This window comes from Ursus americanus, chromosome 20 (assembly GCF_024610735.1).
Source record: "Ursus americanus isolate L20-20 chromosome 20, mUrsAme1.1.p, whole genome shotgun sequence".
Taxonomy (NCBI): Eukaryota; Metazoa; Chordata; class Mammalia; order Carnivora; family Ursidae; genus Ursus; species Ursus americanus.
The window spans coordinates 42,610,373-42,625,064 of record NC_142146.1 but is presented as its reverse complement, the minus strand read 5'-3'; the positions used below and the strand labels follow the sequence as shown (position 1 = coordinate 42,625,064).

The window sequence follows — 14,692 nt, the reverse complement described above, 5'->3', positions numbered from 1 at the left end:
GACCAGCCTAGCCCGCGTTTAGGGGTTCACCCCACACTCCTGTGGGGAGGGGTCGCTTTGGTGCCAGGGACGCTTTCAGGAAAGGGAGGAGCCGGACTCCGTACATCTTGACTGCGCCCCAAAGAAGCTCCAGGGTCAAGAGTAAATAACTCTAGGGCGATCTCGGAAGCTTAACAAATGAGCATCCCCAGCTCAGTTTTGTGCAAAGCGCCTCTCTGCAATTTGAGCAGGGTGGAGCCCTGAATTTGAAAGGGACTTGTGGAGGGGGCGCTCTGGATGAGTCTGAGGAGTTTAGACTGTGCCTTTGGGACATTTCCACTCTGGCCCCCAGAACAGCCCATTCTGCCCCTCCATCCCAGAAGTGTCTTGCAGTGCCCCCTCCCCCCCCACACACACTTGTTTCTCCCTAGCGTGGGGCCTAGGATACCCCTCAAGCCTACTTTGGCCCTGGGCATGAACTCAAGAGCCCAAGGCCAAGGGGATAGGGAAGATGGCAGGAAAGTTAGAAGTCCATGTTCCCTTAATTGTCTTGTTGTTTATTTTATCCAAGTACCCCAGTGAATAGGGGAAAAATAAACACGGTGAAAAAAAAATCAAACAGTAGAGTCTTCTTTAGTGCCAGTCCTTGTGGTTGAATAAAAAGGATGGTCCGCTTTCTATTGAGCTGAGAAATCTTTGAAGTGGGAGTTATTATCTGAGACATTCCTGCTTGTCGTCCTAACAACGCTGATGAAACGTAAAAGGTTCTTTGTCAGCGATTTGTTCTCCTCTCTGTCAAACTCCCTCTGCTCAGTTAGTTTCAAACCGTTTCTAAAGAGATAAAATCAAACTTCTTTAAAAAAAATACATGCACACTACACCAAATGATAACTTTAGGACTAAGTCCTGCTAAGGAATAAACAAAAGCGACACAGAGACGTTAGGTCCAAGGTCTGTGAAGGTGCGCAGATGTTGAGCCGCCCTTTGCACTGGCTTTGGGACATGGGGAAAGAGTGCAGAGAAGGTGTAGGCAGAGGGTACATACCCTAAGCACACACTGTGTGTTTGCTTCTCTCTGTACTGGCCTGCACTCATCAGTCCCAAGCGGGGTACTTGGATGAGCCTCCTTTGGGCACTCCTTAACTCCCAATGTTCTTGCTAAGGATCCTTGGAACCTAAGGCTGCAGCCAACCAATTGTTAATATTTCCTGCTCCTTCAAAGACAATCCTCTTAAAAATAGACCCATTGTGTGTTTCTTTCCACTAGCAGCAAACAATCAGCAAGCCCTTTCTGCCATTAATAGAAAGTAGAGTGGCTTGAGGGAGAGATGTTTTTATAATTTCCTGTTTTCTTCAGAATCTTGGCAATTGGAGTTCAGAAAGTTCAGTTTACAAGATAGTGTCCCCAAAGTGCATGCAAATACCCTCCTCTCCCATCCACATATGCAGTTCATTGAATATTGTGCCCTGGAAAGAAAATTTCACCCTGTCTGGCTTTCCCCAAACCTCCCAATGTGGTTTTAAAGGTGGTTTAAATAAACAGGGATGTACTGGCCTCCCCACTCTGTGTGTGCTGAATAAATGATTTGTAAAGAAGTTTCCCCAAGCTGTAACCCATGCTGTTATTATAGTTGCTGCAAAATGTTGTCTCTTATATTGATTTTTATTTGTTTACTAGAGGTCCCCATATGTTTGTTTATATCACTAATTTATGGGAAAATGTAATGATTGCAATGAATGTGAATTATACAGACAGGCAAATGTTTTGTAATCATAAATTCACACACACACACACACACACACACACACACACACACACACACAAAGCTTGACTGAAACCTTAGACTATTTGGTACATCCTCACCCACACTGTTTGTGATTTATCAGCTCTCCCCTTAGATCCTTAAATTATGAACTAACCTGAAAGGGAAAAAAAAAGTTGTTTTGTATTTGATTGAAAGTGATTGTTCAATGAAAAACATAGTTGAAAGCTGTGGCTTTAATCTTGCTGTAAATATGTAAAAATGAATTAAAATCTGTGATTCTCTTTCCCTCCAAAGAGCATTGTGTACATGGAGCTCCATTTTGCTATTTTCTTTGGTAATAAATGTTGTGATGTTTCCCTTCCTCTTTTGAATTCGAGTGTCCTGTTATTGCTTCATCATCTAGGGAGAGATTTGGGGCCCTCCTGAAGCCTCCAGTCCTTTTCCCTGACTTCCCTCACGGTTTTACAGAAACACCTCTGAAGCCTTGTAGTTTGGGGCAGCAAAAGGGAGGGACCCACTAAAGAGGCCATTGTGAAGGAGGCCTCCCTCGCCCCCAATTTCACCCCAGCAACACTGACATTCATCAACCAATTTACATCACAGAAGGGGCGAAAGTAAACCGACGCTCTCAACGTCTTCTGGAAAGGTAGCGTTCCCACTGCTCCGACGGAGGCGCACCCTCTCCCAAACCACCTTTGACTTGCCAGACAAAAGCCTAATAGCTGTCGGGAATAAACACTGGGACAGAAAAAAGGGTGAGCTGGCGTCAAGCCGTGCTTAAGCACTGATGGGTACCTCGGGCAAGTTGCCCGCAGGAGTCTTCCTAGCTGGATCCCACTCCCTCCTGGAGTAGCGGAGGCTCAGACCCAAGGCTCCCTTCAGAGGGCTGCGGAAGACCAGGCCGTTGGACCGGCCACAGCCCACAAGGACTCTTCCCGGGGCCTGACTGGGATCTCCAAGTGCGTTTTAGCGTCGGGTGCGGAAGTCGTTTTTGGTCCTGCCACTAGAGAAATTATTTCAGATGTATCAGAACCTCTTGAATCGTCAGAGCCTTCCCACCACCACCAGGGAGCTCGCTGCGCCTGGAGGGCTCCGGGGACGCCTCGCCCCACCCTCCCCCCTCCTGCGCAGGCGCCGCGTCCACCCCTGGCCGCCGCCTGGCCTCTTTCAACTAGTTTCGGTGGGTCCGGCTAGGGATGGGGACACAGCTGGTGGGGTTGGAGTGCTAGGTCGCCTTAGAGAACACCTTGGAGAAGCAGCTCTTGGGGCAAAGGCTGCAGTCCTGAAAGAGTTGGGGGAAGGACCCCAGCACGCAAAGGCAAGAGGGCGACGCGGGGTGTGAAAAAAGCGGCCACAAGGGCAAGGCCCCTGGGGCTGCCAAGACCTGTCTGAGTCGCTGGGAACCGCGGGGTGGGAGGGCCATAGGATATTAGTACTGGGATTTGCGCCCCCTCCCGTCCCTCTCCAGGAAAGGTCCCCCTTCTGTGGCTCAGGGACAAGTTAGAGGGGCCTCTTCTACTGCTGCTTCAGTCTCCCCTATTCGGCCTCCCTGAGAGAGCACTCATTAAAGCCCTTTCACCGACAGTCACTGTGCTGGGGAGCAGGTGGGAATTAGTAGGAAGGAGCCCCCAAGTCACCGCTTTGCTCCGTCCGCGCAAAGAGAGAGCCCAAGGCCAGGCCTTTCACCCGCCCTCCGCGTCCCTCTCAGGGTAGAGTTGTGCGGCGCGCGCACCAGGGAATTTCGGCTCGAACCACTCCTGGGAGTGGAGAGAGAAGAGAGTGCGAGGAGGGATGGCTGCTCTTGGTATCCAGTGCTAGTCGTGCTCTGGGACATTTCAGCGACCCTGACGCTAGGAGACCTCAGGCTTCTTTCCAGAAACCATTATTTTTTGGCCGAATAGTGAATGGTGTAACCTTTGGCGGAGGGTTGATCTCACTGGTCCCCAAGTGCCCTTGCCCAGCCTCACCCTAGAGACAAAGCCACGTGTCCTCTGGGGGTAACCCGCCTCCCACCGAGGGTAGGTTACCCGCCTCCCACTCCAAGGACAATTTGGGGGTATCTTACCCTGCTAATGATTTCCACCGAGCGCTTCCTCCCCTGTGGTTCGAGTCAGAGCACCAGGTAAAAACTTCCAGCGTGGCGGGAAGCCTTCGGCTAGGAGCCAGTCTCTCAGGCTTGTCCAACTATGGCCCTCTGCCTCTGGATAAGTGATGAAACCTCCTTGTGGTTCAGTTTCCTCATCTGGTAAAATAGAATTTAAACTAATCTCCCTCACAAACTTCTTTCGAGTGTTAAATAAGATAATCCTTCAAACGCTTTACATTTACATGTTAAGTGCTTGTTGTTAGTGTTATTATCACTTACGGACTCCGACTTCATCTTTCAGACACATCCCCTAGTTCCTCCCGGAATCCGATCTCCAGACCCTACTAGAAAATGTGGTTTCGCGGGGGGCTTCAAGCTCCATAGCAGGGCGTACCTCTCCAGGCAGCCCCGAGGCTAGATGAGTGTTCTGAAACCCTGTGAGTTAATGTTCTCAGAGAGTTCCAGAGCCTGGGGCCTCAGGGCACCAGGATAGAGGTGTAATTTTTTTCTAAAATGCCCGAGAAAAATTAGAGGGAATCAGTTTATTTCAGTGTGAGTCCAAGCTGGGGAAACCCAATCGTCTTAATGACACCCCCATGACTTGTTAAGATACTGGCACTGCAGTAAACTGTATGGCCTGCCATGCCCAAAGGTTCATTTATTTTTGTAATAAGTGTCTGATGCTAGTGTGAGGTAGGTGTTGGGTTTTTTAAGACCTGGGTGTGAAGGGAGGGAATATGCGAGTGGGGGCGAGGGTGACCCAGGATGGAGCACTTGGGCAAAAGTCACACAAAAGCACATTTATCCCAGGAGTGCATCAGAAGAGGGTTTTTAAAAATTTTTTTTTGAAGATTTTTACTTTTAAGTAATCTCTACACCCAAGGTGGGACTCAAACTCACATTCCCAAGATCAAGAGTTGCGTGCTCTACCTACTGAGTCACCCAGGTGCCCCAGAACCTTTTCTTATGATCATAGTTTTCTTGTACTGAATTTTCATTCTGGGAAAATTAATAACATCTTGATCATCAGGTGACCATAATAACATGTTCCATTTGTCACTAACTTCCTGTCTGGGCATCAGGACAGCAATGCTTTTTTTTTGCCCAAATATCTTCAATGAGGAAAATGTTTGAGAGTTTTCTAGGAACTTGATAAAGTTCAGATCCCAAAGCCATTCAGGAAAAAGAAACTCATTAGACAATTAGGAGAGGTCTTGGGGTTTGCCTCTGAATCTTTCAGTAGCCTTGCAAACATCCAAAACAGCTGTATAGAAAAAAAGAGAAGGAAAAAAATTACCTCAGGATGCAAGTTAATCAAATGTAAATATGACCAGGGAGATGGATTTGAAACTTGTCTTGCTTTTTTGGCTTCTTTAGCTCCAGTGAGACTTTATATGAGCCAACATGCAGGGCAAGAATATTGATCAATTCAAAACAAGTCAGGCAGGGCTGTACATGGTTCTGAACCTCATAATGAACGGGCAGCCTTGGGAAATGTTTGCAGAGGGAAGAAACCAAAATTGGGTAAATTTCTATGGTTTTGGCTGTACCATGCAGTTGTAGAATAATGGCAAAAAGAAGGGGTAAAAAAACCCCACCAGCAATATTATCGGATGATTTATGCAAAGTATCAGAAGGATGACTCAGATTTTTCTTGTTTGTGGCTGACAGCTGGCCCATGCAACATCAGATTAGCCAGATGAAGATAGTGTTCCTTGCCAGAACTGGGGAGAAAATTCTTATGCTTCCATTTTCTTCAAGCTCCTTGGCTTCAGCCACCGCAAGGTTTTGCTCAAGGTTTAATGGAGGTCTCTAGCTTTTGCACTCATCAGTGTACTCAGTATGTGTTAAAAAGATGCACCCAGCATATTAGTGAAAAGTGTTTTGCCTGGAATGTGCATATTTCTAAGTCATGAATAATAGGCATCTGCCCCTGAAAGGTTTGCTTATTTATTTTCTCTAAGACAAATGAAGAAGGTCGCCTAATGCATCATGCACGTAAGCAATTCTCCATCAGCAACTTTCACCTGAGAAAATTTAAGTGTTTCAAACATGCTGTAAAAATTTCCCCTACATTTTCTGCCAGGGCATTTAGTAAGCAAGGAATCCATAGTCAAATGCTTTCTATCATTCAAAAAACCTGCCAATTAAAAAAAAAAAACTGTTGTAGAAAAACAGAGCTTCCTTTAGCTGTGAAATATCATTTCATTGTAAAAAGTTAAAAAAGGAGCGGTAATCCAACTTCCGGATACTGTTCTGAATTATTTCACCGGACCCTTTTAAAAGGGGATTAGCAGGGCTTTGGGAGCAAAATCCTTCTGTTTTATTCAATCTCTGATTTTATGTTATAATTACTGGTTGTAAAGACTCTGGAATTAGTATGCAGGCACCGTCAGGACACGATGCAGGTGCTATTCTAATGGTTCAGCTTTTTAATTAAGAAAAGAGGTAAGAAAATTGAATCATAAAAACACTTTTGTGAGAGCTGAGAACATTGAAGCAACTGCATGAATAAAGCCTTTATACCTTCCCCTGATAGGTCAGCTACCAAGGCACTGACTTACGACCTTTTCAGGGCCAGACAATAGTTAGCAGCTTTCTCACCTTGTCCCCACCAAACCTTCTCTTCTAAGACAGATCTTATGGAACTTGCTTTAAGAAGCTTGACTTCCACAAAAAAATATTGCAGTTAGAATGGATACATATCCATATTGAAATTCCTGTTCTTAGGTTCCAATCACAGATGGCTGTCTTGTTCCCTGGATCCCTTTTCATGAGTAGGGGAGGGGATGTATGAGAGGCACAGATAATGTATGAGGGAACGGAATCTGTCTTGAAATACCCACACAGAAAGAAGCAGGACCAAGGCCAAGGTAGATGCCTCCTTCAATTACAAGGAAAACACAACAGAAATAGAAGCAGGGGCTGCACGTTGTTCTGCACTTCTCTGAAATGGGCTCTTCTTGGAAGAAGAGATTTTAGCTTGAAAGCAACGTGCCTCTTGAAGGCATCCTGTCAGTGGGTGTGTCTTAGTCCTTTGTAAGTTCCTTCAGCTCTCCAGTCACCCCCAGATGATCATCTGGGAGTAAAATTGTTCCTGCCCATGACACTTCAACACAAGTCCCCCAGCTCTCCCTCAAAGTAATGCTGGAGGGCTTTCAACCTGAGACACTACCATTGGGCCTGTTCTCAGGCCCTGGAGCCCCTACGATTCTCCTATCCCAGGCTTTGCCAAAGCTGAGAGCCCAGATCTGAACTCTCAGGGAAGCCCCCACTCTGTCTTCCTTGGGCTCCAGTAAAACTCCACCCATCACTTTTCCAGCCCCCCCCCCCCCAATCTGGGGACCTGGTGCACGACCAGCAACCCAGGCCGTGCCCTTTCTGAGGAGGCAGGGCTCGCCTGGGCCCAGCCTAGGACAATGCGAGTATTAGGATATCAGCCGTCCTCGCAATGATCACGCGTTCAACGATTTTGTTTTCACGGCTGAGGGGGCTTTTTTCCAATGTAAATCAAGCGCTTTAGTTATTAAGGCCGAACACTAATCTCCAACAACCTTGACATAATGTGGCCGGGCGCGCCGGCCCACTTCGCACCTGCAGTCTGAATAGGGCGCCTTGTCAATGGGGGACACGCTTGTTGCCCCGGCTTGCAAAGGAGGGGAGTGAATAAGTCAAGCTTTGTGAATGCCCATGCGCGCTCTCCCTCCCGCCTTTGATCACGGAAAATGTCTTCTAATTTGTCCCTTTTTCATTGTAACAACGTTTTCAAGGCTCTTTCTATTTTTTCCCAACCACATTTTTATAAAGAACATAAATCGCCCCCCAAAACAAAAGGGGCGCGCCCCGGCCAACTGGCGCCATCCGCTTCAGTGTTTTGAGGCCCTGGAAAGTTTGTTGCTTCTTGAAGCTGGCCTCACAGCAAACACTGCCTCTAAGGCCCCCACAGTCTAGAGTTCCATATCCTAGCTTTCTGGGAGGAGGATGGTAACTGGCTGGGGGAGGGGAATATAGAGGGGACTCTATTTTGGGAGACGGGAGAAGGATCCCGCCTAGGGTAGGGATCAGAAGGGCTTTGGAGCTCAGATTCATATGGTCAAGACCCAGGAGCAGTTGTGTCCCTAGAGGATGTTACACCACTTCCTGGCCTCTCCTGACCTCAGCGGGCAGTTCCCGGACTCTGTGGAAGTGGAAATGGGTTATCCACCTTTTATTACACAAGCCAAATGTAGGTGCTCACAGCACGTTAAGCCAGCTTTTCACAACCACTTCTCTCCTCTCATCATCCTACTCCTGCAATCAGCAGTGGTCCTGAATCCTCCCCAGAACCGGGTATCCAGAGAGGCTACCTGCCCAGAGGCACTCCCCCAGGTCTTATGTGGGAAGCCAGAGGTTTTTAGATACACTCTCTCCCCATAAAAATCCTACAGGAAAACAGAATCAATGCCATTTTATTCAGGGCCATGAAGCAACTTCTTTGTGGAATGTGGGTTTTATTTGGGATTGCATTCACTCAAAGTCTTTCTCCATGAATACAGGCATTAATGACGTGATGTCTCATTTGGTGGGATATTATCAAGTTGCAAATCAATGAGCAACTTCTACTTCTCCCCCAACCCTACACCCAACCTTAAGTTTGGATTTCCAAATGTTTTGGGGGAACCTCTTGCCAAAAACACTTTAATCCTAGAGTTTTAACTTTATCCCCTTCTCCTAGATTAAATAATTTTTTTTTGAGGCAGGCTGAGACTTTTTTTTCTTTTTTCCCCCGTTAGTCATTACTTTGGTGCTTTCTCCGGGTAAGAAAACTAACATAACCCACTAATACAGTTTAAAACACTTTGATGTCTTGCCAAGAAACACTTCCTTCAAGAGAGAAGTCAACATTTGTTTTTCACATTAAATGGCGTTTAGTTGCCAGTGGAAAAAAAAATAATTCTAAGGACCACTTTTTAATTCGATGGATAACAACCGCAGGGGTCTAAAAGAAAATAACGACGATAGCTATAGACACAAATAACTAAATTACCAAAACGTTAGTATATCTCCCGGCTTCATTAATATGTAACAGACTCCCCAGTTAATCTCCAAAAGCTAGTGTTCCCCTGTAAAATAGCACTCTGGGACGAATTGTACATGAGATCAATCACTGCTAATGCAGGAAGGTTTACTGCAGGAACGAAAAAAAAAAGCTATTTACACCTTCAAATAGAAGCTTTTCAGATTTAAGTGTAAGAGCCATACATCACCAAGAATAAATGATTATGAATTGGTAAACGCGCCCTCCAGCGATTAACTATGCGACGCTATTTATCATTTCTTGGGTGGTGATGGTGGTGAGGTTTTTTCTTCTTCTCCTTTGCCTTCTTTTTAAAATCATCTGACTATTTGGAAAGAAAAGCTTGACAAGCAGAGGAGAAGGGGGGAAAACACCGCGGGAAAGTTTGTTTTTGCGTATCTCTAAGTCATCAAAACATGGCCATTCAGATATAAACAGGGTCTCTATGGAGAGCGTAATAGAAAACAATGCAGACCTTTCATTGTTTTATTTGTTATTAAGAGATTATTTGCCCATTGAAGTTGACACATCAGCAGGTATATATATTTTTTCTCCTTCCCTCGCTTTATTGATCCTCTCCCTCATTATATTTCTCTCTTTATCTGGTCCACATTTAGGTAGTTCACCATCAGTGTATGTATGTATGTATGTATGTATGTATGTATGTATGTATGTATGTATTTAGGAACTTTTTTTGTACGTGTGCGGGGAAACGCAAGTCTTGCGCTGGCGCTGGTGTGCGTGGCAGCGTGCCTGCGCAGGACTATCTCCGGGAGCCCGCCTAGTCACAGTTGTCCAGGGAAACCGTGCTCCTGCCAAGGCACGGGGTCAGGGACTCCTGGGGACCCCGCTTGCTGTTTGCAACACAAAAGCATATGCAGCCCCTAAACAGTCCAAGAGAGACAAAGGCTGGAGCCGAGGACTGACTTAACCCTGGTTAAAAGCAACCCAGAGCCCACCTCCTTGGCCCGCTCCAGCTCAGGAGGCAAGGTAGAGGGAGGCTCATAGACCCGGCTAGGGCCAAGGGCTATCAAACTTAGGCACCAGCCTTGGCTGGGATAGGGATCGATGTTGGGGGTGGGAGGGGTGATGAATCCCAGTGTTAAAGTAAGAATCAGTTCTAAAGCAGGGTAGAATGGCGACCCACGCCGAGAAAATGATAGTGTAGCAGTCAGGGATCGGTCCCGAAGTTTGGGCCCGCTGAGCTGAGGATTTGTACGCCAGCAACGTGAACCCGAGGGATCTTTGGTGGGACAGCGGCAGCGCTAGCTTCACTTGAAGGTCGTAGAAACGTTAGCGGTGTGGTCAGTTCTAATGCCAAATGTCTAGCAGGAGGCAGGATAGACAAGATCGTAGGCGGGTACTCACCTGCCCACTGCTCTCGAGGCGACTGAAACCACGTTAGGCAACGACCCCACCTTAATAGCTGGATGGGACTCTATAGGCACTCTTCAAGGGCCGCAGCTCCTCTGCATCCATTTGGGGGTGTTGGGTGTGTGAACGGGGAAGGAAGGGAAGCTTTGGAGGCCAACTACTGTGGGCTAGTAGGAACCCCAACTGAAAGAGAAGACCAGGAAACAATTATTACGTGACCCACAAATTTGAATTGGAGTGGCGTCAAGAGCCTTTTTCTTTAGGTTGGTGAGATTTTAATATGTCTGGTAGGGGAGTTATGGCTGTAACTCATAGCAGGTAACATTCTTATATGTTTCAAGCAAACATAGAGCAGGCCTTGAGATAGTCCCAAAGTTGTGGAATAAACCCAGGGCATGCCCCCGCCATAGACAGGAAAAGAGCCCATTTCAGATTTACTTTAGGGTTTGCTTTTAGAGTTAAACATTTACAAGGTGTTGTACCTGTGCATACAAAAGGAAGGAAGATTCCTCCACCCCATCAAAGAAAAGTTGATAAAAATAGTTGGAGGCTGAATCTAAAGTATCTAATCACGCATTCCCAATTTTAGAATACATTATGGAGTTATTACAAAATAAATTAATGTCTAGGGAGTGGGGAGAGAAATGAAATGTCCTTCATTTTTATTTCATGCTCTATTTTGTAAACTTTTTTTCCCTTTCCCCCAACGGAATCTTCTCCTGTGTTGATAGCTTATGACAGGCTGGTGATCCTTCTCAAAGGATCAGTTCAGACATACTGACCTTCGGGGAATGGATTTCTCTGTTACTTTTCAAAGCTGGTACAGTTCTGTGCTTTGGGGAAGAGAAATGGAGAGAAGGAATGAGCTCAGAAGTTTGAAAGAGGAAACATGCATTCCTCTTGTATCTCCCTCCCAAGAAGCCTTTAATACTTTGCACCTAACATTGACTCCAGGAAGGAAAAAAAATATGTTAATAAGAAGCCCTGTGAAATAAGCAAATTGTCATCATGAAGATTTAATTTTGTAACTCCAGCAAAGCATATTATTCATTTACTTTCTATTGTTCTCCAAGATTTTATTCTTAATTTTAAAATTTGATGCCATCATTTTCTTCTGTACAACCCATTTTTGAAATAAAAGGTTCCCTTTATGATATGTTTTCAATAGTGAGTCTCTAAAGATCTATAATATTATTATTTATCTGAATTTTGTAGCTCTGAGGGCTGTATACACGATGTAATTGCTTTAACATGTTTTCATAAATTACATTCAGAAATGTGTCATAGTAAATTACCTTTGTAATAAAATGTAAAAAATGCAAATGGCTGTTGTCTTTATTACGTTTTAAACCATTGGTTTATCTGCACTATTTCACTTGTCACTTGCACAATATGTTGGCTAAAGGGGCGGCACAGTTTGATAACAGAGAGCTGGGTCCTGTGTGTAATCTTGCAGGCACGTACAGTTTGGGTCATTTCCTCATCTCCCGCAGAAAAGACATTATCCCGCTCATATTTACATACTTTTCAATATTTGTCAAACAATCATAAATTATAAATTAATGAAATGTTCGACAGTCTTCAGAGATCAGACTAATGAAGACATTTACCTTTTTGGTGATTTTGAGTCTCATCTTTGTAAGTTTAATGACATTTTGACGCTCACGCTTTATTAGGCTTTATTAGATTTGTCCTTCACTCCCGCTGTCATTCAGATGTCTCTGCAGAAACATCACCTGCTTCAGGTACAAGAACAAATCAACTTTGACCAGGAAACCTTCAAAACAGGGACTCTGCAACCTTAGTTTTAGGAATCAATGTTGACTTGGGTCTAAAGGACCACTAGAAATTTCTTCAGTCAAATTTTTTTAATGAGTCTGCTGTTACATTTATTCCACTAGCAGGCAATAGCATGGAAACTCAGATGGAAGTGCGGCTGAGATATGCTATAATTTCAAAGTGGTTTACAGCAACCGTATCAGGAATGAGGGAAAGCAGCTCTGATCTTGGTTTCATCTTTTGGAATTTTATGAAATTTCCTTTAGAGTGAGGATAGATGCACAGTTTGTAAACCAGCTCTTAAGTCCAGAGGAAGGGGCCGCATTTAGAACTTGCTTTAAATCGGGGGATGGGCACCATCTCACCCAGGTTTGGTCTTAGACATGCAAGAACTCCTCCCAAATACCACCATCCATTGGATGCTTCATTGACCCTTTATGCTCAGAGGTAACTGCAGGTGTGTGCCTGCTCAGCCCAGGACAGGAAAGGGATAGCGTAAGTGCCATGTGTCCGTGAAGTTGACACATTTCCCTGGAAAATGTTGACTCCCCATGCTCTCATTATGATGGATGGCCACAGGGCTTTTTAATAAAATTATAGGTGATGAATTTAATTCGATCCGGAGAGGTCAAATGACCAGCCTTGACTTAAGATTCAAATAGTAAATCACATGGAACAAATGCACATGGTCACCACCCATCCCCAGGCTCGGGTGGAAGGGAGTTGGAGCTTTGGCGCCATCTTACTCTAAACAAAGGGCAAAGAGCCCAGGAAGTCAGAATGTCAATGTCTCTGTCATCAGGTTGGGTAATTTTATTAGCTCTCTTGCAAATTTTATCATCTCGTGTTAGTACACACTACCCCGCAGCGCCACCAGACCCCTTACTTCCCTTAGCCTTGCCCATGAGGGGCATGCATCCTTTGGGACACAGTGTCGTTTGTGGAGGTGAGAAGGGGGTGCTGGAATGAGGTAGAGCTCACACTCTCCCATGATTATCTTAAGTAGAAAGAGGTGTGTGTGTATGTGTGATAGGGAAAAGGAGAGGGAACTCTAGGTGCGAGTGTGTGTGTGTGTGTGATAGAGAGGGAAAAGGAGAGGGAGAAAGAGAGAGAGAGGAGCCAAAGAGAGACAATTTTAGAGGTGGCTGCCCAGCTGCAAGCCTTTGCCTTTATAAAGGTCCATTATGCCTCTTCAGCCAACTCGGCTTCCAGCAAACACGCGCGAGGCATTCGCTGTGGAAAGCCAGAAGCGGACTCCCAATTCCCTCTCCGAGCACGGACTTGTAGTTTAGCCTTTGGCCCTTTATAAAATATATATCAGGAATAAAACGGCGGCCCATTAAAGGCCACGATCAGAACCTATAAAAATGTTGGGAGCGACTTCGAAATATTTCCAAACACTACTTTTTTAATACACAACGGAGAGTTATTAAGCGGCTTCTTGGTGAAGCGAGCATGGCTTCCGCAATCATCAAAAATTGATATGTACCGCTAGTAAAGTAATTATGCGCCATCCTGAGGATAAGGGAGCAGGCAATTGTTAATCCACTTGCACACCCGTTGACTTGCAGCATCAAGCTGCAAATAGCTTAATTAAGTCATACACGTGGACTATAACCATATTGCTCCATTGCATTATGCTCACTATATCTCAATTTATTGGGACAATTAATGCGAAAGCTCCACATCGGGCGGGTACGCCATCCACCCTGTGTCCAAGTTCCTTTCGATTGATAGTTGCCCAGAAAGCCAGAACCAACCCAGAAAGCCAAAAACAAGTGAGAATTAAGAGGGAGAGAGTAAGAGAGATGTCGTATTGGGGGTGGAGGTGGGATTTGTGAGCAAACTTCAGCCCGCTGAGTTGTTAGAAGGGGGTGTCATAAAAGCTAAGGGAAAATGAATGCTTTGGACAGACCATCATTCATCATGTCTGAGCTGGTCACCTATTTAAGTGGGAAGAGTCCCCAATAGTTTTATTATAATTGTAAAGTGCAAAGCAAAACCCATTTATTAATCATAAGAAATGCTCAGCCCAGGAGGTCAGGGGTCTGTTAGGACAGTTTTTTAAAGCCACCCTACCCCACCCCACTCCCACAAATATCTATTAGCTACCGGCAGTTTATTTCTGAGTTACAACTACAGAAATCTTCAGGTTAAACCAAATCGATACCCCCCCCCCATTTACAAACGACCAAGACACAGACTTCTGTCAGGTTATTCCTCTCTCTCCTATTTCCATTTTTGAAGGTGTAAAAATATTCAAGGTGACCAGCGACTGGAAATGCTGTCAACTGCGCGGGAAGGAGCCTTGGCAGCAGCGGGGTGTCAACAAAGAGAAGGTGGTGACTACACAGAGGGTCCGGCTTCCCCCAAAGGTGCAAGAATCTGAGAACCCGGGTCAGATTTGGACTTCCGGTCCCTAAGGACCTGCACCACTGCACCTGGAATACCAGGCAGTGCACTAATTTGAGTATGAGGAGCCAGACACCCAGGGTAGACAAAAATTAACAGGAAGTCTAGTCCTCATTGGCTCCTCAGATGCGGTGGAGCCAAGGAACAACTTTTCCACACTTCCAACATCACAAATAAGTGGGGGACTCCAAGCGGCGGTCAAAGGGTTTATGTGCCACTAAACGCTGGTTGATGCGGGCC

At 45.5% G+C, this 14,692-nt stretch overlaps 1 protein-coding gene across 1 annotated transcript in view; it reads left to right on the top strand.

Annotated features, from left to right (window-relative positions):
- The window catches only part of ZIC4 (Zic family zinc finger 4), a 99,144-nt gene that overhangs the window by 14,775 nt on the left and 69,677 nt on the right, over positions 1–14,692 (top strand). The window contains exon 5 of the mRNA XM_087870327.1: positions 14,288–14,437. Within this exon, the coding sequence (XP_087726453.1) occupies positions 14,288–14,437 (150 nt within the window). The remainder of the gene's footprint in view (positions 1–14,287; positions 14,438–14,692) is intronic.